A 21,826-nucleotide genomic window follows, 5' to 3' on the forward strand; every position below is an offset into this window, starting at 1 on the left:
TTTAGTCTTGGCGCTCCAGATAGATCTTTTTTTCTCCCAAATAATGTCACGGCACATTTCGCTCAATATAAACAGTAGCAGTCAAAAGTCTGGACACACCTACTTATTCAAGCTGTATTGGGTGTTTCCACATTTTTTTTATTGCCAGTGTGCATAAAAGTGTTTGTTTGAGATGCAGGTAGAGATTACTTTGGCACGCAAAAGCAACTGAGCTTTTGGAGAAAACAAAGTAAATCTACACTTCAATCTAGTACGCAATTACCTTTAGCTCACTAACTTGCTTTGTTCAATGTGCTTCAGTTGCATATTGTAACCTTTGTAAAATAATGGCAATTTTTTCACAAAACAATCACCTCTTTATTGCCAAAAGACAATTTAGGCACACACACAAAAACAACACTTTTGGCAAAAAAATAAATAAATAGAAATTACTTAGGCTATTATTTTAGAAGGTGATGATATGAAAAGAGTCTAAGAGCGTTTTTTTTTTTATCTAACTAAGTATCATTGATTAATTACTTAAATTGCAGCACTGCTACTCAGTTTACCGAAGTACAACTCAAATATTGCAGCAATGATCCCACAATAGTGTTCCCTGGTTTCTAGCTGCAGTATGCAGCCTCTCCATCCACACTGCTGAAGGGACAGTCAACCTCAGCATCTGACCTATTTTCTCATAAATTTGTCTGTTCATTATTTTGGGCACTTGTAGACTATTTATAGCGCATTAAACCCCTATCCTTAGAGGATTGGGCAAATATAGGGAAAGAAAAAGGAAAATTAAGATTTTAAAATAACATCAAAAAGTAATGTAGTTTGTCCTGATAGAGTCAATTTTGCACATTTCATAAAAAATAAACATTAAAAAACTGTCTTAGTACATAAAACCTTTGCGGTTTGGCGAGTATTGAAATGCTTTTAGTAGCTGTTTAACTGATAGCTTCGAGATCTCATTTGTTTGTTTTGTTTTTTTCTGAATTGTAGTGCCTCGTGTGGTGACAGCGTGCCACTGCATTTGCTGTCACATTCACAGACCTGAAAAAGTTTTTATTGCTTTTAGTTTAAACTACTTTTAATTATGCTACTTAAAAAACAGTTTCAAAGGAACAAACAAAACTTGCTTCCAAGAACAAAATATTTATTGTGTGTGGAAAAAAAAAAAATCCTTGAAATTTGGTGGCAGCGAGAGTGGAATTGTTACATCATGTTTACATCTTGCTTCCAGTTTTGTTCAGTCTTGCTCTCTCTTTTCTCGTTCCCACACAGATATTCTCGCACGCTTAGACAAACTGTTTGTTCATCCAAAACAGCCTTCTCTGTGCGTTTTCGTCCCAACTAGGCCACCGCGTCACACGAGCGCTTAGTTACACAATAAATCACACCAGTTCCTGCCGCTCCCTGCTGCACGGATTTCAGCTGCTATTTTCGGTCGCAAAGCGAAAGCACCGAAATATGCAAAGAAAGAAAAAAAAAATCCCCATTCAATTTATGGGATACGATTATGTACGCGCGTGCTTTCGCCGTTGTCGTTGATGTTTTGTTTTGGTTTTTTGCATGTACTCTTTTGCACCCAGATAACGTGGGATTTGGAGCGTGGAGGGAAAAACAAGGTGACATTGCACTACAAGCAACAACGGTGCAGAGAATGGAAACTAAACCTCCTTTTTTTCCCCTTTCCTGTCGTCTCTGTTTTGCTGCCTCTTTTGCTACACAACATTAGTTTGTCTGTATGCTAATGAGGACATCAGAATGGCTTATTATGTTTGTGTGCGTGCGGGGCTGAGGGTGTGTGTGTGTGCGTGTGTGTGTGTGTGTGTACTTGTCTAGCGATCTTATTTGAGACCATTTCTGGTATGTTGATTAATCTTTTGAGGACCCATGTGCCTTATGAGGAACAAAACCCTGTCCTAATGCGGCGGAGCCTTGTTTAGGGTCAGAGGTCAAGTTTAGAGGTAAGGTTTGAATTAGGTTTTAGCTAAGGTTAAACATAGAAATAGACTAATAATGGTTATGGCAAGGCAAATGATCTGGATTAGGCAAAAATGTGGTTAACAAAATGAATGGAAGTGGAGTCCTAATACCAATAGAAATACAACTTGTGTGTGCGTGTGTTTGTGTGTGTGTGTCGTATGGATGCTAAAGAGTGAAGCAGCAGGAGCATTTTTTTTCATATTTTGGCAGAAGAACTTCAGCTTTATTGTTTTTTTTTTTTTGCTTCTGTCATGCAGGAGAGATTATGGAAAGAACATTCTCTGATCATCTCAAACTAGAAAAATCACATGAATTAATTAGATTTTTTCCTCAAAGCAATAACTGGGTTCTACAAGGCGGCCAGAGTCAAATTTATTTTCTAAAGGAACAACCTGAAAAGAGCAAACCCCCCCTGTCCCTCCCTCTCTTTTAGAAGTGCAACCTGCATAGGGATGTGCATGCAAAGACAATGAACAACCTAATCACCGGTGCAGATTTATACCCGTTATTAGTGAGCATTTATAAAGTCCTCTGCATTCCGTTCACGTTGTCGCTCGGATCTCATTTTCTTCGTGCAATAATGCCTCCAGGTCCAACAAATCCAAGTGTTGTGTTTAGATGCTCTGTTGAGCCTGGAATAGGCTGCTCTTTTTCCATAGGGGTGTGCATGTGTGTGTGTGTGTATGAGCAAGGTGTGTGGGGGGGTCTTTTTAAATGTTGCAGTGCTGAGTTTTAACAATCTGCTCTGAAAGCTGCATTTAATTTAGGCAAAGCACAATTTATGTTGTTTTCTAGAACAAGTGCAGTCGATTTTCTTAATATGGAAATTACCCGTCTTAATGGAAGCTTTATTGAACAAGTGTATGAATGTGCACCTTTTGGCATGCGGCTCGATAACAAGCCCGCCTTTACAACGCATTAAAGCGTCATTGAAGCCGTTGAAAGTTAGTTTGTTCCAAAGTAAAAAGAAAACCAACAAAAAAAGTGATTCTGCAGATTGTGCACTCCTTTAATGGCGATATCTTCTATATGCATCAATATGTATTGAATTTAAGAGCCGCAGGTTGTGAAGATCCGCCACCGACAGCTGGGACGCCACAGTCCGCTGCACCCTTCATTAAAGCCAGCGCTGCTCCAGGAGAGCATCTCTGCGTCTTGTTTATTTGCACGGCCTTTCTAAACACATGATCACCTTATCGCGCTGCTGAAATAAAGATCTGGAACTTATCAGACTCGCCCTGCAGACAGACCCGTACTCCCAGAGTAAACACAGAACTCTGGAAACTTCCCATGCAGCGCTTCATCCTGCAGGAATCGTTCCCCGCACGTCCGAAGAGCTTCTGTTGTGCTGCGCTGAAATGTTAATCGCGACGATCCACAAGGCTCCAGCAGGACTTTCGGTTTACAGACTGAGACCGTTATTTACAGATATAAATGCCTTGCAAATGTTCATAACTTTTTTTCTTGCATTTTGTCACATTACAACACCGAACCATCTTTTTCACTTGCGACACCAATACAGATATCCGAGGTTTAGTATATTCAATACAGAAAAACAGCTGAATGGACTTAAAATGTTTCTTTTTTTAAACATAGACATAAATGCACTGAATGACTCTGCACCAGTGCAGCTTAACTGCAGCAGTAGCTTGACTAGCTTGGTCAAACATGTATAAAATAAACAACAAACAACCTTCCTCCAAATGGTTCAGAAAGTGCAATCAGGAACTATAAAAATAAAGTAAAATAAATAATAAAGCATAGCATCGCTCAGAGCATCAAGCATAGAGTTAGACTGAATAGATCTGCTGGATTTATTTTTTTTCAATATCGGGACCAATACTGGTATTGACGTTGGATCGGTACGCTACGATCAATAACTTCAGCACATTTTGATGGGATTTTAAATGACAGAAAAATGAAGGAAAAGGAAACGGATGCTTTTGTTTTTAGATTTGTTTCAAACAACTAAATAAGAAAGGCGTGTTATGCATTTGTTTTGGTTCATCACAGATGTGAACATTTCTGGGCATTAAATACTTTTTTTGTACGGCTCTTTAAGGAAATTCCTGGGGGTAAAAAGAATGAAAAGACTCCATGGATTTCTTTCTTTTGTTGCTTGACAGATGGGAAGGTGACAAAACAGCCAGTCGAACAGCTGGCTCAGTCAAAGTTTGGTTGTATTTACTCTTCTGCATATTGGCTCAGTAAACCTTTCTTTAGAGCTGCTACTCAGTGTTGTGGATGGTTTACCGCTGATCCCCAAAGGAAAACTGGAGCTTGTTATTGCATCTTAACCTCCTTGGTGTCACGATGTAATTTCAGTTGTGGAACTCGGCTTTGACCACAAAACATAAATCTGCTACTCACCTTGTGTCGAGTTTTGTTTGATTTTCAAAAGCCCTCTCAAAGGAAATATCTGCTGGCTGTTTCATTCATAAGCAGGCTGCCATTGTTGTGGTTCCAGGCTAGTTTAATTAGCCTGTCAGCTAACCGCAGCCAAAGGATTTACGCTGCGGTTAGCTGACATATTAGCTCCTCCATCAGTATGGGGCAAAAAAACAACCAAAAGCAGAAAAGTTAAACGCAAAAGGTCAGAAGAGACATCATTTTATGCTCTGAAAACTGTTTGGTTGCGATATTTATGCTAACCAACTTTGACTTGGTATACTGGGTTAAGACTACAATTTAGAAAATGGGTTAAAGTTACTAACATTGAACAATAAGGCTACCAAAGGTGTTTTAGTAAAATGTACCCAAAATCTGGATTAGTGAAAGTTTGGCAAAAATAATTTTCATTTATTTCGGCATTAAAGCCTATAAGATAAAAGAAAGTAGAAAATAATTTGTCAATAAGTGTTATTACACTATTATGCATGTAGGTAGCATAAATCCATACTTAATGTTTCATGTTTTATTTACTAATTTTATGGCTAATTCTTTGGTCAAAGCGTGAATACTAAATATAGCTAGCTATAGTTTATGCTAGCTACTTAGCATATAAAGGGCTGCTGCTAGCTTAGCTGTACTAAGTGGGGAAGTAAAGCCTTGAACTCAATCCTTTGACATGGACTCTATTCTAATGAATTATCCTAACATTTCATATTTCAGGTTTAGTGAATCTGATCAAGTCATTCAAAGTGGCGGTCAGTGAACAATGATGTGACTCCTTCTAGTTTCCAACAAACTGTATCCATTTTTGATTTAATTCAAACTGTAAGACCTATCGGGGGTTTTTTTTAGTGCTTATCGTCTCAAATGTTAGAAACAGGTTGCACAACTGATCTGGCTGGAGTTTTTCAGCAGATCAGCAAGCCGACATGCAGGACCTGGCACATCCAGGAACCGTTTGGAAGAGGATTTAAAAAATTGTAGCGTGTACATCATTAGTTTTCCTGAGCTGTTTAGTAAAAGGCTGAAACATACACAGAATTTGACCGGGGTCAAATGTTCCTCTCCTGTTAACTCCCATTGGGTTAGCGGGACTTAGAGAGAATTCATCATCCGAGGTTAGAACTGACGACGTGTGTTTGTGTCTTCATCCAGATGGGCAAGACAGCATGGCGAGGTTCAGCGTTCAGGGAGTGTTCAACTACAGCATGCTGACTCTGTCCGACCACGAGAGGGTTCTGTACGTCGGCGCCCGAGAAACTCTGTTCGCCCTGGACCCCAACGACATCAGCAGACAGCTCCGACCACAGGTAACACACGCACACATCTAGGCGCAAACAACGCGCCTCAAAAGGCTGATGTGAACGGAATCGAAACGCATGCAGGAAAGTATTGCTGTTAAAAATAATTACAGCCTGGCGGCCCGCAAACACAACAATTATAGAAATGTCTTTGTAGCAAGGCAACAAATTAAATGATAAGGCCACATTTCTTGTCACCGGGACTCGTGACGGACAGTTCAGGAACAAAAGCATGATTCACTTGCTGAGGAGATAAACGTTCATTCTAGATTTAATTAGGACATAAATTTTAATAGAATTATAACACAACATTTTAAAGGTTCTTAGATAAGGAAAGTGCGGCGGCATGAAACATCCTCTTCTGTTTCACACTTTTGTTTGCTCCCTGTTAACGTGCAGAGCAACCTTCTTTTAAAGTCTTTTTGTTCTTTCGCTTTTTCTCTGTTGCGTTTGAGGACACTGAAGGACAGCCACAATGTCGACTGATTGCTACTAGTTGTTGAGTCGTCTGTCGGTCTAATTTATTTTGTTAACACTGCAATTCTTGAAAAAGCTAAAATTGAACAAATAAGTAGCTGCAGACAAGGTGAGATATGTAATAACATGAATTCCTCTGTTGTCAGCTGAAGGCTGGGGCCTCCACATTCTTAGCCTTTCAGCTGCCGTGTCTTTAAAGGAGGTGAAAAAGCAACAGGGAGACGCTTTCACAGTATTGTGGTATGAGACAATCTGTCAAAAAAAATCACCCTCCTAACAAGGAACAACCAATCAGGGCAAAGAGGCGGGTCTTACCGCTGCCAATCACAAACTCATGCCACTGCAGCTAGCGTAGCCTGTTGTGAAAGCTAAGGCTAGTTAGCATGGCCACCGATGACAGCAGATTTAGGTTGTTTCTCCTCTATTAGAACATTTGGCAACAGTTACATGAGAATGAATGGCAACGCAAAGTCCCGCCTCCAGGCTCTGATTGGCTGTTTTTGGTCGGTTAGGCATTGCATTTCTTCAGACGGCAATAATAACAGGAGGAGGTGGAGGAGATCGAACCGTTAACACATAACAGATTATCTGTTATGAGACAGATAATCTCATGACTGTTGTTACTGTCACCATGTCACAACATGGTGCCAGTTTTAAATATGTAAAAATGATTTTTTTTTAAAATAAAAGCTACATATTTCAGGTAGTCATGCAGTTTTAATCCATGTAGTCCCCCCCCCCCCCCCCCCCCCACTCCCCCCCCCAGCCCCCAATGCTGAGTCAAGAGCTATAAACTGAAAAACGTGACAGAAATGGAGGAATAACAAGAAAAAACCTGCCAAATAATGAGTGGTTATATTTTGCTGTTTTCATTTTGCTGTCATCTAATAATAAAAGTAAAACTATAAAGCCTTATGACTCAGCATACACTGAAAAAATGAGAATTGAGGGGTCTTTCATTTTGCACAAACAAAATAAGTTAATACTACACAAAACAATCATGTCTCTTGTATTTACACGATTGAATAAAGAATCATTTACTTAATTATCAACAATAATGAAACTACACATTTTCTTTACGTTGGTTTAACGTAATTATATTACATTACTAAAACCATTGTAATCATGTTTTATCATCACCGGAAATGATGCAATATATCAAAAGACACTATCAAATATGATTGGACAATAATAAGAGCGGTCTTTTTAATCTTAACCAATCAGAAGCCAAACAAGATATTTGTAAAGATATCGCGATTGCCGCCCAGTTTCTTCCGACTCCTCAGCGACAAGAACGTTTAAGACAAATCTTTAGAGGAATATCGATTAGGTAAGTGATCTAAATATATATATTTTTTGTAGTTCAGACTGTTTCCACATGATTATTGTCTTGTATAATAGCTCGTTGTTAAACTATCTGCATGTTCTTTTGTTTTCATTTTGCTAGCTATTCTTATTAGTATAGCTAATAGCTGTAGCTAAATACAGCAGTACAGAACAGTATGCTATAGTCCATCAAAGTTGTCCACAGAAGACGGTTGTTACCGATCATATTTTTAATTTGTGTGCTTGGGATAGATCAACGAGGTGGTTTCAATAGTTTCCAAGCAGTGAAATGCCACCAGGAGAAGTGTCCGTTACTTTATTTCCCTCATGGCTACTGTGACGATTTAGAACCGACTGGCTTCTCAATGTTCTGTTCGTATAGAAAATGCATGTTTTTTGTTCTTTCATATTAGCACTGTCAAGCAAATGAGCCACCTCTTCTGGGATTATACCCTTGTGGAAACATGATACACTAACAGAACCGATATTCGTTATTATGGTAACAATTCTGCATGTAGCGTCGCTGACAGAACGACAAAATAAGAATATGAGGGATTTTGAGTACTTCGACGGGTTTCTGGGTTATTTTCCCTTATTTGTGGTGCACTGCGCAACATTAATGATCCCCTCCATCTTCATATTTCAATTTGCTAACGTAATGGTTCGACTGCATCAGCGCCGCTGTATGGATGCCAAGGCCATCCAGCACAGTTCGCTGGGGGCGCAATGGTCCAGCGCAGTGCTGGAGCACAGTATTCGGTATGAGTAAAAATCCGAATGTTTTCCAAATTCTCAAGACTTATGCAAAGTGTCCTTTGTAAATATCTACTGATAACTGCAATATATGGTAACACATTTTTTTTTCTTTAAAATTTTTTTTATATAAATATTCGAAAAATAGTGTGCTAGGAACATTTTTGACAGATTTATGAACCACCTGCATCGGAACAGTACTGTTTTGTGAATGTGACATGCTTATTAATGACAGGTAGAATGTTTGTCATGTAGATGTTGTTACTGTGAGCCCAACAGTCGTCTCTGGCTCGCTGTCTCTCGCCGCTCCGCAAGTGTCAGCCCCTCCAGCGGCGGCGGCGTCTGAGAGCTCACCCTTTTTTCAATAGCTTAAGGGAAGACTCAATGTAAAGTGTTTACAAATTTGGGTTGTAGAACAGATGTAAATTAATTATGGCTCCTAGATAGGAATTGCTTTTTTAATTCATTTTTGTAAGCCAAGATGATTTAGTATAAAAAAACAAATTTAAGTTTCAAATGTGCCTTCCAAACTTTAGCACCCATGAATTTTATGCTGATGGCAGATATTTGTCAGGACATTGAGTTTTGGTAATCTGGTGAAGAGCTTAGATTTTTTTTTTATTTTTTTTTTTATATATGTGAAGTTACCTGCTGGATTTTCAGTTATCTCACTCAAGGTTATCTTTGTGTGTTACAGGTTTAGGTGGTGCTGGTAATGTGGAGTTGTAAGGGGTGCTCAGAAAAAGTGTCAAGTAGGTCCAAACTTTTGCATACAGAAGACATGAAGTTGTTCGTGATGCACCGATGGTGGAGGCTTTCATGTCAAGATGGCCTGGTCTATTTGACATTAGAGAGGTATGACCTGTCTCATACATGTTTTTTTGGATACTGTGTTAATCTAAGATGTCTAGGCACATTTACTTCACTGTTCACTTTGGCAACACGAGTGATTGTGGCCTTCTTCCAGATGTTTATAATTTGAAAATCATTCCTTTGTGCTCATTTTTTCAGATAAATGCTGAGTTTAAGAGAATTACGACCATACCGCTTCATTCAAAGTTCTTCTCTCAACTGGATCTCCACTGTGACAACCTGAGGAAGCTCTTCAAAAGAAGAGGAGGACAGCTCGGACAAAAGCTTAGACAAATTGTTGCACAAATGGATGATGTAAGTGATGTAGCCATAACACAACTAATAATATAGAAAATTACATTTTTCTTGTTTTAAATGTTGTCAACTTGGACTTTTACTCTTGCTTATTTTCATTTAAAACTTTACTTTTAACTTTATTAGTTTCTATCTCTTCACCATAAAAAACATTTGGGTAAAGTACATTATTAAACTTCATTGTGAAGCACAAGGCTTGAAAAAAATTCTAATTTTTTCATACTGAATTTCCTTCAGTGTGGAGATGTTGAAGTTGCACGGGAGTGTGTCATTAAGGGAGTCTGCATATATATGGGAGAAGATCCAGCCAAGCTCATCCATAAATATGTGGTATGTATCTTAATGTGTATTTACACCTAGTGATAGATAAATCAATCTAAATATAGAAATAGATTTAGATCTGCATATAGTTGTATCTATATAGACTTAGATGTCTCTAGATATCTAGAGATAGATCTATCTTTACATGAATAGACACATAGATCTGTCTATATCTACATGTAGGTATACTTAGAGATATCTGTAGAGAAAGGACTAGAGATATCTATCTATCTAAAACTATCTATTTCTCTAAATCTATCTCTAAAACTGTCGATCTATATAAATCTATCTATATATCTATTTCTTTCTCTATGTTATGTTAACTATATCTATATATCAAGAACTAGATACAGCTAGGTCTAGAGAAAGAGATTAATTTGTCATTTCTTCACATAGGGTGTGGATGAAGCTAATATTGAAGAGGGTATTGGAGCCACCACCATCGGTGTTTTTCATCTTAAAGACTGTTCTTCAGCAGATGAAGACATCGGGGTCGTTCTTGAAGGCATCAGAGTGTTGTCCAATTTGGATAGTGTGCCAACAGCTGTTGCAATGCTTTTTGGACTAATATATGCAATGAACCTCGCCTACCCTGCTGACCTCCGCTACACTTTCGAGGTATTACAGAAAATAGTAATGGAACTGGATGGAGGTAAACTGTCAAACAAGGCATTGTCCCTTAAAAACCACCTCTATGAGTGAATAGAGATTTTCTCATGTTTAATTTGGTAATGTTCTCATGTTCAGTTTTTGTATTTCTTGTTGTATTCTTTATTGGAGGACACAAATGTATTTTTTTTAATGAGGAACGTTCACCTGAAAGACTGGGCTTCAGCAGCTTTTACGTTCCAGTATGTAGTGCTACTTATAACACTACTGCTACTTAGTGTTACAAATATGTTAAAGAAATTTGCTATAAAAGTTACATTACACTGATTTATTGTCATGCAAATTACATGTTCAGAATTGTTTTAGAAATTTTACATACTTTTCTAAATCATTTTGTCTTTCATATTAATATCTTATAGATAAACTTTTAAGATGTAGTGTTTCCCTTGTAAAAAAATGTTCTTGTTTTTACACATTTGTTTAGACTATCACTATGGTATTACATAGTAATCAGTAAGACATGTGACAGATAATTGGTGTAAAAAGTTTAGCTTTGTCTCATATTGACATAACATACTGATAGTTTTAACAAATATGTTAAAAAAGTCTGTAAAGCTATGTACTGCAGCATTAATTAATGTCATTTGAACACATGTTCAAAAACAGTTTGTAGAAATTTGACATACTTTTCATAATCTTGTACATCTTTTATAGAAATATGTCTCAGGTTTTCCTTCATGTTCATAAAAATTGTATTTACTAAATTTAAAAAAATTCATGTCTCTTCAATTTAAAATATGTTAAGTACAAAATGGTGTGATTTAAATGTTCTTTCAAATAAAACTAATTTGTTCAGTAGCACTCGCTTTCTTTGTCTTTCTTGTCAAATATCAGTCTTTAATTTTTTACAGTAGAACAGCATATAGAGAACTTGAAAAAATTAAGTAGGATTTAAAGCTGTAACATGTGTTCCATTAACATGATAGAATTTTGTTCGCCCAACACAATTTCATTGAGTAATACTGGCAATGAAAAATAAGCTGGTGTTATTCATTACAATAGTGTTGCTGAGACATAAAAAAAGTTATTGATAATACATAATATATTTACATTATGGTAAGAGATAAAATGTTTGTAGTTTCAACTTAATATTTTCAAGTAATCTCATGTAAATAAAATATGTTGATTTGACGAACTTTAAGTATTTGAGGGAAAGAGGGAAAATATGTCGGTTCTACTTATTTGCATTGTGTGGGACGGATGTACACAATAAAATTAAGTAAAATGAACAGCTTTTTTCTTTCAGTGTAGTCCAATCTACATAGTAACCTCTTTACCTCTTACTTAGCATTAACTCAGTTCTTCTAGCTGAAAAATTTAAAACGCCTGTTAAAAAATTTGCTCCATAATTACTCAAAAACCTTTCCAACATTTCCCCTGACTCATCTTACACATTTTCCTGCTCTCTGTGAGGCGTAACACTCCGAAGGTTACCGACTAAATCCACCGCCTCCCGTATTTTTTCTTCTGTCAGCACAAAAAAAAAAAGAAAAAAAGCCTCTGCGGTGTGACAACAGGGTAGTAAGCGTGGCCTCACATCCACCTGCAGGAACCCGTCCCCAGACTCGGCTCATGACTCTCAGTTTAGGGTGCGCTCATTCACTTCAGTTCCTCCTTGTTTTATTGCGTGTTTTTGTTTTTCTGCTTGGCACTCAGGGGAGGAGAAAAAATAAAACCTGTTTCACTTCATCGAACCCCCCTTCGACTTGACCCTCTGCTCGCACTCCAGCGCGCAGGACCTCCCCCCCCCCCCCCCCGGCCCCCCCTCCGGGACTCGGTCGGGTTTTTGCTTTTGCTTCCTCAATAATTGGGCCATGTTGCAATCAATGCCGCCACTGCGATGCAGAGAGGGTGTAGCGAGCGAGCCCGGCAGCAGTTTGGGGGATTTCTATCTGATTTGCTGCTGTAATGAGCAGTTATTAGATGCGCACATAACACAAAAACCTCCCGCGACACACAACAAAGCCGCCGGCTCGTTCGAGTCGGGCTTGTGAGTCTTACGGTAATGATGAGGCCACCTGTTGTCAGCTTCTCAGCGCGCCAGAGAGAGAGAAGGAGCGAAGATGGAAAGATGACCGGGGAAATGGTCCAGCCTTTCTGTCGCCACGTTCCCCCTCCGTCGTTCTCTCACTTGTGCTCCTCCTTTATTTTCACTAATTGCTTCTCTTTTATGTCTCTGCTGTCTTGCCTGTTCTCTGTCTTCATTACTTTCATCGCCATCTTCCCTCCCTGGATATTCTCTGGGGAGGTTGTTCCTCAGGATTTTTTGTAAACAAGCGTTTTCTTATTTTTTTTATTTATTTATTTTTTGTTATTGTTTTGCAGTCGGGTTCGTGTACGCCTCCTTCTCTCGTTCGCTTATGGTGTTTGTGGCGACCCCGTTTTAATTCTCCGCCGCTTTCATTTTCATAATAAATTTAAATTTGAAGTAAAGCACCGGGCTTCCAAGAAAGCGCCCACGCACTAGAATCTCCGCTCTGCTTTTAATCTGAACGGCTAATGAAATTTCCGTCTAATTCAATTAGATTCAATTCACGGGCTTTTTCTTTTTTTTTTTTTCTTTCTTCTTTTTCTTCTTCTTATTATTGCAGGAAGTTCAACTCGCAGTCTGAACCACTTGCAAATCAGATTTCTATTTTTATTCAAATGCTAATGGGCTAAACGCCGCCTGCGCTATTTGTGCTGACGTAGGCGGAGATTTGCACAGACGCTGAGACCAAGTGGCCGTGCAATGGCTCTGAGGTCATTACCAAAATAAATGTTTGCGCTGCGTTTCATTCTTACTTTACCAACTTTAATGACAGATATGCTGAGGTGTAACTAAACACAGTGGGTTGATGGAAGTACATTAGCGCCGCTGCCCCTTATTACCGCCGTAGGTCAGTGTGAGGTGTGTTTATTTTGGAGCATCGTCAACGAGAGCTCCTTCTATGTGATGTTTGCTACTGCATGCCGTTATATTTAGCTTTCGCTGTGAGTGTGCGTGGATAATAGGGTGAGATTTTATTTTTAATGAAGTAATTTAAAAAATGCAAGAAAAAAAAACCCCATGGAAACAAAAATTAGAGGTAAAAATAAATGCTTGGAGCTGGTCCTTCATTAAAATCCTAATCAGATTAGTTCAGAGCTCAGGTCTTGGACGTGATATTTCGCGGCTAATTATTCATTTAGATTTCGCTCCCGATAATTGGAACTTTGTCGGCTTTCAGAGAAATTCTCTGGAAATTAAATTCGATTTAAGGAGCATGGGAGGACGAGCTAATGTCTGTTTCTTGCAAAATTGGCCTTTAAACTCTGACCACATGTTTTTCAAGTTTACTCCCACACAAATGAATGCGTAATTGTGAATTAGGCAGAAAAATTACACATCGTCCTTTGAAGTCTGACACATTTTTAAAAGGTTTTTGTCCGCTTAAGATGACGCAACATTCAGACTATTGGTTTGTCTGACTGAGACGATAGATTCCCCCCTGTGTGCAACGTAGGCTGTTTACACACCTGGTAGTCCGGTAGACTTCGTTCGATTGGGGACCAAAATTCCAACATTTATTACATTTTCAGGTAGTACGGTTCGCTTTCTGGGAAAAGAATCTGTTGTCAGGACAACTATTATTTGTCCACTCCATCGGCTTATATTAAAGGTTGGTGATTAAAAAGTGATTATTCAAAGAAAGCCATGAGAACTCCCTTGTTTAGCTACAAGAAGATCCACATAGTGGTGGCAGCATCATGGAGTAAACGCTGGGCGGAGTTAAAAGGAGGATTACACATGCAGGACAGTTCAGGAACAATAAGAGTTAAAGGCTGGGAAATACTTGGGGTCAAAGTTCAACTTCTAGCAGAACATCTCTGTACATACGGCCTGGGCTACAATGAAATTGTTTAACCAAAAGCGTTTTCATATTTTACTGCATGGCAGTCAAAGTTCAAACCTAAATCCAATTGAAAATCTGTTGAGCTGAATGTGTGCGTGTCAAAGCTCGAAAAGACCATCGCATGAAATCTCAATAAGCCCTGCTGGAGGTTTGCGGACTGCATAACATAATAAAACGTGAAACATTTAATGGGCATGGATTCGTTCGCAAGGCCTCGCCTTACCTACACGTATTTAAAATGGAGTAATAAAAATGAGCATTTACATTGTGGATAACACCACCAGTCATTATGCCAAACAACCCGCTTTATGTTTTATTTTTACTTCGAGACCACAATGAGCCACAGTTGCCGTAGCACGTAATGACCATCCTATACATATTAATGCGCGGTTTATCTACCAGCACATTTGCTTTTTGTAAAAAATCCACCGTTTGATTGGAGCTGGTTTGCATCCAGCGGAGGCTTTCGCTCTCTCGCCTTAATAGCCATTGTAATTAGAACTAATGGTGTGTGAAACGTCTAAGGAAACACAGTGGATTCCTCTGACCTTTGTCCACGGAGCAGAGTTCAGCCAGGTGTTGTTGAGGAGAATGCGTTTTTAAGGTCTCCACATGTTCTGGTGGCACTTTGCGCCGCGATATTCTCTCCACACTGTGTCTTTGATCCTTTCTGGGAGCTGTGGTGTTTAATCATCAGACATATCCCTCCAGTAAAGCTCTCGCGGGGTCCAACTCACTCCCGGCAGTGGGTTTAATGGAGCCAGAGACAGAAACAACACAACCATGGAATGAGTCTGAGTTGCTTCAGTGACATTTCTCTGTATTTTAACCCTCCACCACCTACAGCTCAGTCTGTGGATTATTTTAACTGACCTCAGTGGATTGTGGATTAGCAAGGCGAGGCTATCTCCAAAATACGGCCATGTTAAACAAAAAACAACAAAAAAATCCCCGATAAGAATAAATCTGGAATAGGACTTTTAATGTTACTTTTAGCAGTACTTAAAAGCAACGTAACTTTTAAGCACTGTTAAAGTAATATTACAGAAAACAGCCATTTTCAGGTGGAATTTAACACACAATCAGACCAAATCAGCAAAACTTAAAAACATTGTGGCTACTCAACACATCCAAGGAGATTTTTGCTGTTTGAACCCCCAGCATTTAGTCTGGTGAGGTCCTGAGTGTTGAAGTGGACGCGAACACACCGGTGAGATCCAAGGCAGTGTCTGAGGTGTTCAGAAATATGTTGGAGGGATTAAAGAGGACTCAAAAGGTCAGCCACTTTCCTGTACAGAAAGTACCCTACAACTGGAGGACGTCTGGTCAGAGCGCAAGATGCTGAGAGGAGTCTCCAAAAATCAAGCGTTGAACACCAGGTTAGAAACATAGAAACATAGAAACATAGAAAAAGACCTGTTTGACCAGCTTCTGGAAGTCTCAGGGTTTGGGGATGGTTTGCATCAACTGGACCTGACCAGCTCACCATCATGGATTCATGAAATCAACCGTGTTTCTGGAGTTGAGTCAAAGCTCAGGTCTTGATCTGTTTAACATGCTGTAGAGTGACCTGAAACAAGCCATGCATGGGAAAAAAAACCCCTTAAACATTCAATAGCTAAAAATGAGAAGTGCCAGAGAGCAGTAGATGGCTGCAAGAAGCAAGTCGTGATTTATTTGATTATTTATTTGTGGGAAGGAGAAGCCCAACAGATTTACTTCCACAAGTGGATGAGAAAAGGATGAAGAGAACACGAGGAAAGAAGTCTGCTTCTGCACCCGCAGAAAGAGAGAAAGAAAACTACAAAATCACTGTAAAGCGTATTTTACTTATTAGCACAAGATGCATTTAGTGGCAACTGCATCCCGAAATAAAAATTGCAAAACTGTATTAGCATTAATAGTGTATGGTGTCCCAACTGTTTCCTTATAAAACATCTTTTTAAAATGTCTTTTTGACGAGTAAAACATGCCTCTTTTTGTTGTTAAATGCAATTAGCTCACTTTCTTTTCCAGAGATAAACAAAAATAAGATCAGACATAAATGTGTGAACATGTTTTTGTAAAGAAACTCAATATTTTGCCGTGCGCTATTTTCTCTTTTTTTTTCCTGACTATCTGTGAATATAGTGATTTCATCAACAAAAAAAAAAATGTGTCAAACACTTAAAATTTTTCACCAAGTGAAATATATCTGAAGCATATTTGTTGGAGTACAGTCTTAACACGAGTCCGGGTTAGTTGCTATAGTTACTGCAACTGGTGGGCAATCGTGTGGAGAATTGGCAGAGCAATAAGATGTCTCTTTTTACTGCAACGCCTTTCAAAGTGCATCTCATAAGAGACTAGGGAAGGGTTTTATTTTTCAGGCATTGTATATTGCTACACAACCTCACAATACACCTGCAGGTGGAAGGTCGACAACTGCTGCTAATGGCTAGTCACATTTGCCTCTGTCTCCCTCCCCCTCTGCCCCAGATCGACTGGCCGGCTCCGCAGGACAAGAAGAGGGAATGCGTCTCCAAGGGGAAGAACAACCAGGTAAAGTGGATGCTAACTCACACAGCCCCACAAACCCCTCAGACGGCGTCATCCGCCGGTTCGACAGCGCGGCACTTGTTTTGAAAAATAATAGCTTATACTGTAAGTGCAACATTTCTCAGTTCACTTAATTGCATTTTGTTAAGACTGCGAGGAGTCTCCAAATTGGAAACTTTCCAGTCATTCCATTAGCCCACAGAGAAGTCTATCATTCGGACAGGGTCAGGCTCAGCAACTTTTTAAAGCGCTCGGATTCAGCGTGTCTTTTGTCTTCAGCTGCAAAAAAAAAAGGAAAAAAAAGCAGATTGCAGCTCTGCTCTCAGAAAGGATAGAAAGCAATTGAGGATGGGGTTTGGTAATACTGCAGTCAGAACACGCAAACTGATTGGTGGGGTGCAGTCTGCACAACTACCACTGAATTAAATTGGGGTAAGTTAAAGGAATAGTTTATAATTTTTGCAATTGAGAGGTTGTTCAGAATAGCTAATACTGAGAATAGCTCTCGTCTATTCTCAAAACTGCCATAGTGATTTATGTCTGTTTAATAAACTCTTAACCCTGTTGGTATGTTTACGTTGGGTGGTCATTTGCTTAGAAGCTGCTAAGCATTTACACAGGAAATTGAGTTGTAAGACAGTTCATCGCTAACAGTCTTCCTGAGTGAAACAACATGTAAAGCATTTCTGGTCAGAGGAACTTTGTGATTTAAAGGTAAGGCAGTTCAAAAAGAATTAGAAAATATAAGTGGTTTTCATTTTATTTTCTACTCTACCCTACTTTTCATTTAAATAGTAATCTCACATAGAAATGGTTTACATTTTCCCTCCCCAGTGCGTGTTTAATGCAGGAAGATCATTAGGGTCGCACCATCTTCCTGTGTAAAACATCAGGACTTTCTGTAAATAGCCGCTCCATGCAAATGTGACAACGGCTTTAAGATTCATAAAACAGCGTTTCAATAAAACACTGTAACATTTTTGACATTGTTGATTTAAGATGAGATTGTTTAGTCTATTTTGGTGTTGACCCGTTGCAGACTAGCCATTAGCATCAGACTCCAGATCTAACTAAATGAAGGAGCTAAAATGGTTTCCTACTAGATTTAAGATTCAAAATGCTTTAAAAATGAATTTTCAGAACTAATTCTTTATATAACTATCTAAAGTCCATTTCCAAGTCTTCTTAGGACATATACCTTTCTAAATCCTTTCTCTTGGATTCAGATTCTCATCATCAGCTGAACACATTAGCAGACAGACAGTGAGTTTTCCAAGGTCTGCACTTAAGCCTCACCGGGAGCCTCCTTTTACTGAGGCTGCATGCTGTCCATGAGCAAAACATCCTTCCTTAATATTTTATAGTAAGTCATATACTGGATGCACAACAGCAACTTTTGATGTGGTTTTTGGTTGAAAGGGGAAACAGTTCATCGGAGAGCAAGGGAAGCAGCAGTGCTTTGAAAATGGCTCCAAGTAGAGTTAAAAAGTCCATATTAAATAAAATTAGGTGTATGCACCTAATTTAAAAAAAAATTAAAAGTATGCACACCTTTCGAGCTTTTCCACATTTTGTCTTGTTTCAATGTAGATCAGCACAATTCAGCAAACACTTGTGAAATAAAGGGAAAATTATACAAGATTTCACATTTGAAAAATGTACTCTATTGTTCCAAAATGAAATTGAAGTAACATGAATAAATCTGCAAGGAAAATGTACACTTTGTTTAAAATTTTTAAAAAACCCAAACAATCTGGCTGTTATTCCAATTATTGTTTTGGCTTACAGATTTGCAAGGTTTTTCTGTGTCAAGCTGGATTGTCTGGCCTGCTGTTGCAGAGACAATATCAACTAGATGCGGTGAATTATTCATTCCGCTGGTATGCATCGTTTCTTAGCATCTGTTTTTCTTTTCCATCCAAAGAGCTTCATTCTTCATTCCTCGCCGTGCAGACATTAAAGGGCAATCCCCATAAAGCGCTGCATAAATTATTCTGTTAATTATTCCCTGGAACTGTCTGTGACTTTTTTCATCATTTTAGATTGTTCAGATAATTTGTCACATACTGAACTTAGGGACACTGAACTCTCGTACTGCTTCCTTCTTTTGCTCTTAGCAGAAGAATGAAAGGGAGCTTGTTTGTAAATGTATTTCTAGTGGCTGTAGAGCTCTCATTGCAGACTTTCTTTAAAGACTTTTCTCAGCTGCACCATGGTGGCAGGCTGTCCGTCCATCTTTAAAAAGTCTTGATATTCCTTAAATTCATTAAAGAAAATGTAAGTTGTTCTTAAATATGTTAATCACAGTCTTGTCATGGCGAGACTTTACTTTACAAAGGTGGCTAAATCTACCGGTAACAAACTGGTAATGCTTGCTAGCTAGCAAGATATTTAGCTTGTAAGCAAGCTGGTTAACTAGAAGGCTGACTAGTTTGCTTGCGAGGTAACTAGCAAGCTAACTAAAATTCTAATTAGCTAGCTAGCCTATAAGGCTAGTTAGAAGGTTAGCTAATCTTCCACCTAGTTAACTAGAAGGCTGATTATTTTTGCTAGCTGACAAGCAAGTATTACCAGCTTGTTACCAACTAACTAACTGGCTAACTTGCTAGATAGTTAGGTACTAAGCAAACTAGCTAGCTAGTAAGCAAACAAACATGCCTTTTGCAGCTCACTTATGGCTCTTTAGCAGCTAGCATATGGCTCTCTTAGCTGCTAGCTATCTATTGCCATTTTCATTATGTGAGAAGCACAAAACTGCAGCCAACAGACTCAGAAATTTCACAGTTTTGGTTCCCTGTATTTCTTTTGTATGTGCAGTAGGTCTTACAGTTTATTCATAATAGTCTTCAAAAGGTCTTAAAAGTTTTAAATTTGAGTTGGTGGAACCGGTGGTGAAAACATCTTTGCTTTAACAAACGACAAAGTTACTCCTATTGCAGCTTTACTGTTGGAAGAAAAACCCACTCCAATTATTCCCTTATCCTGCTCTTCCCTTCGCAGACTGAGTGCTTCAACTACATTCGCTTCCTGCAGAGCTACAACCACACGCACCTTTACACCTGCGGCACCTACGCCTTCCAGCCCAAATGCAATTACATCGTAAGTATTCGTGTGTGTGTTTTTCTGGACGGAGTCATGGCAAGCAGTGGGTGACAGGTGTCAACCTGACACGTCTGACCCCGGGGGCGGGAGGGCCCATGCCGCCTTGTGACAAAGCGGAAGTAAATGCAACAGAAGAGAAGCATAGCACACAGGGGTCGGCTGAATAATGTGAGTGCTGCCGTGTGGGTTTCTAAGTGCGCGCGTGCATGTTACACTGATGCGACAGGACAACATGGCAAGGGGGTTAGTGCACCGGACGGACGAGGCTTGCAGCTCTGTCATGTGGGTCATAATTCAAACTGACCATGAGCCACCTGTGCTCCCCTCATAGTTTTTTTGTGTGTGTGGGAATTTGTGTTTGCTTGCAGAAAGCAGACGATTTTACCCTCAACCCGGCAGCTCTGGAGGATGGGAAGGGCAAATGTCCATATGACCCTGCCAAAGGCCACACTGGCCTCATTGTGGGTAAGTTGGCATAATTATACACTGCAGAGGACCGCGCGCCTCCCATTTGTCATTATTCACTTGTAAGGAACAAAGCTTCTTGGTTCTTTTTCTCAGTCAGTAGTTTTTCAAATTTTCCAGACTGTCTTCCAAGGCATCTTGAGTCATCGCTTTATTTTTCTTTTATTTTGTAATTCAGTTTGGAAGTTTGTTTGTTCCACAGAGACTTTTGAGTCTTTAAGGCATAGCAAATTGCCTTAGAAAATGAATCACAAATGTTTGTACCCCTTTAACTTGTTTACATTTTCTAACGCTACAAAATGGTTTTCAGCATTTCTTTTATAAATAAAAGTCTGAAAACTTCAGCATGCATTTGTATTCAGCCCTCCACTTTTCACGTCAACTACAGCTACAAGTCTTTTAAGGAATGTCTTCCCCCCCCCACATTTTTTGCAGAAAATAGCACAGACATTCTCCTGCTCAGGCAGTCAGGAGAGTGTCTGTGGACATCAATTTTCAAATCTTGCTACAGATTCTTAATTAGATTTAGGTCTTGGGCCATTAAAAGAAATGGACATGTTGTAATCAAAGAGCCTTCCATCAAGGCTGCATGTTTAGGGTTGTTGTCCTACTGGATAATGAACCTCCATCCTCATCTCAAGTTTTCTGTAATTAGCTTCATCAGCTCTAATTTAATATGGTAATTGAGCCTTTAGGTACCTTTGAGAAATTTTGTGTTTTAGTTATTATTTTGTGACAGTTTTTTAAATAAAAAAAAAACAACAACAGGACTTTCATTCAAGTCTCTGAAAATAGGTTTTCCCAACCAGTTACAGTTCTTGTTTGTTTTTACTGTACTTCTTGCTTCTATGTATGAAACTGTATGAAGATTTGTATCTTGTGTCGTTTGTTAAACGAGACTCGATTGGAAATGAGCATTTAACTAAATCTGATATATTCACGACAACACTGTACGTTCGTTAACGTGCACCGTCTCGTTTAAACGAAATCAGCCAATCTATTCCAGCTTTGTGGAGTCAACGAATATCAGCTGTCATGTCAACAGATTCTCCCGCCAAATCCTCAGGCGTGACTGCAGGCCACTTTGGCTGCTTCCTTATTTAGTTCTGTCCTTGTCCAGCGTGAGTTGGTAGCTTTGCAATTGTGCCATACTCTCTGATGATGATGATAATGATGATGATGATGGTGATGGATTGAACTCCATGTGGTATCCAAGGCTCAGCATATTGATTTCTAACCCGACCGTGCTTTTAACTCCGTCCACAACTTTATCCCCGACCTGTCTGCTGTTTTCGTTGGTCTGCTTGAGGCTGTTTCTGTGTTTTCCTGCACCTAAATTACACACAGAGCTACAAACGCAAGACGTACTTCTTTAAATTTGTAAAGACAAACACACTTATGCTTTTCTTTACACTTCACAATTATGCTCTAGCGAGTTGCATGAATGCTTTTTGCATGATGGTGTAAGGA

The 21,826-nt window shown here is 39.1% G+C and overlaps 1 protein-coding gene and 1 long non-coding RNA gene across 4 annotated transcripts in view; both read left to right on the forward strand.

Annotated features, from left to right (window-relative positions):
- Positions 1-21,826, forward strand: part of sema4c (semaphorin 4C) — a 130,942-nt gene that overhangs the window by 80,952 nt on the left and 28,164 nt on the right. For all 3 annotated transcript variants that reach the window (XM_023343514.1, XM_023343513.1, XM_023343515.1), the window contains exons 4-7: positions 5,518-5,672; positions 16,730-16,792; positions 19,790-19,888; positions 20,260-20,356. In XM_023343514.1, the coding sequence (XP_023199282.1) occupies positions 5,518-5,672; positions 16,730-16,792; positions 19,790-19,888; positions 20,260-20,356 (414 nt within the window). The remainder of the gene's footprint in view (positions 1-5,517; positions 5,673-16,729; positions 16,793-19,789; positions 19,889-20,259; positions 20,357-21,826) is intronic.
- LOC111610295 lies at positions 7,516-11,440 on the forward strand. The gene is made up of 5 exons (XR_002753574.1): positions 7,516-8,225; positions 8,917-9,074; positions 9,231-9,386; positions 9,624-9,716; positions 10,104-11,440. It is a non-coding gene; the product is annotated as an uncharacterized LOC111610295 (long non-coding RNA).

This window comes from Xiphophorus maculatus, chromosome 12 (genome assembly GCF_002775205.1).
Source record: "Xiphophorus maculatus strain JP 163 A chromosome 12, X_maculatus-5.0-male, whole genome shotgun sequence".
In the NCBI taxonomy this organism is placed as follows: Eukaryota; Metazoa; Chordata; class Actinopteri; order Cyprinodontiformes; family Poeciliidae; genus Xiphophorus; species Xiphophorus maculatus.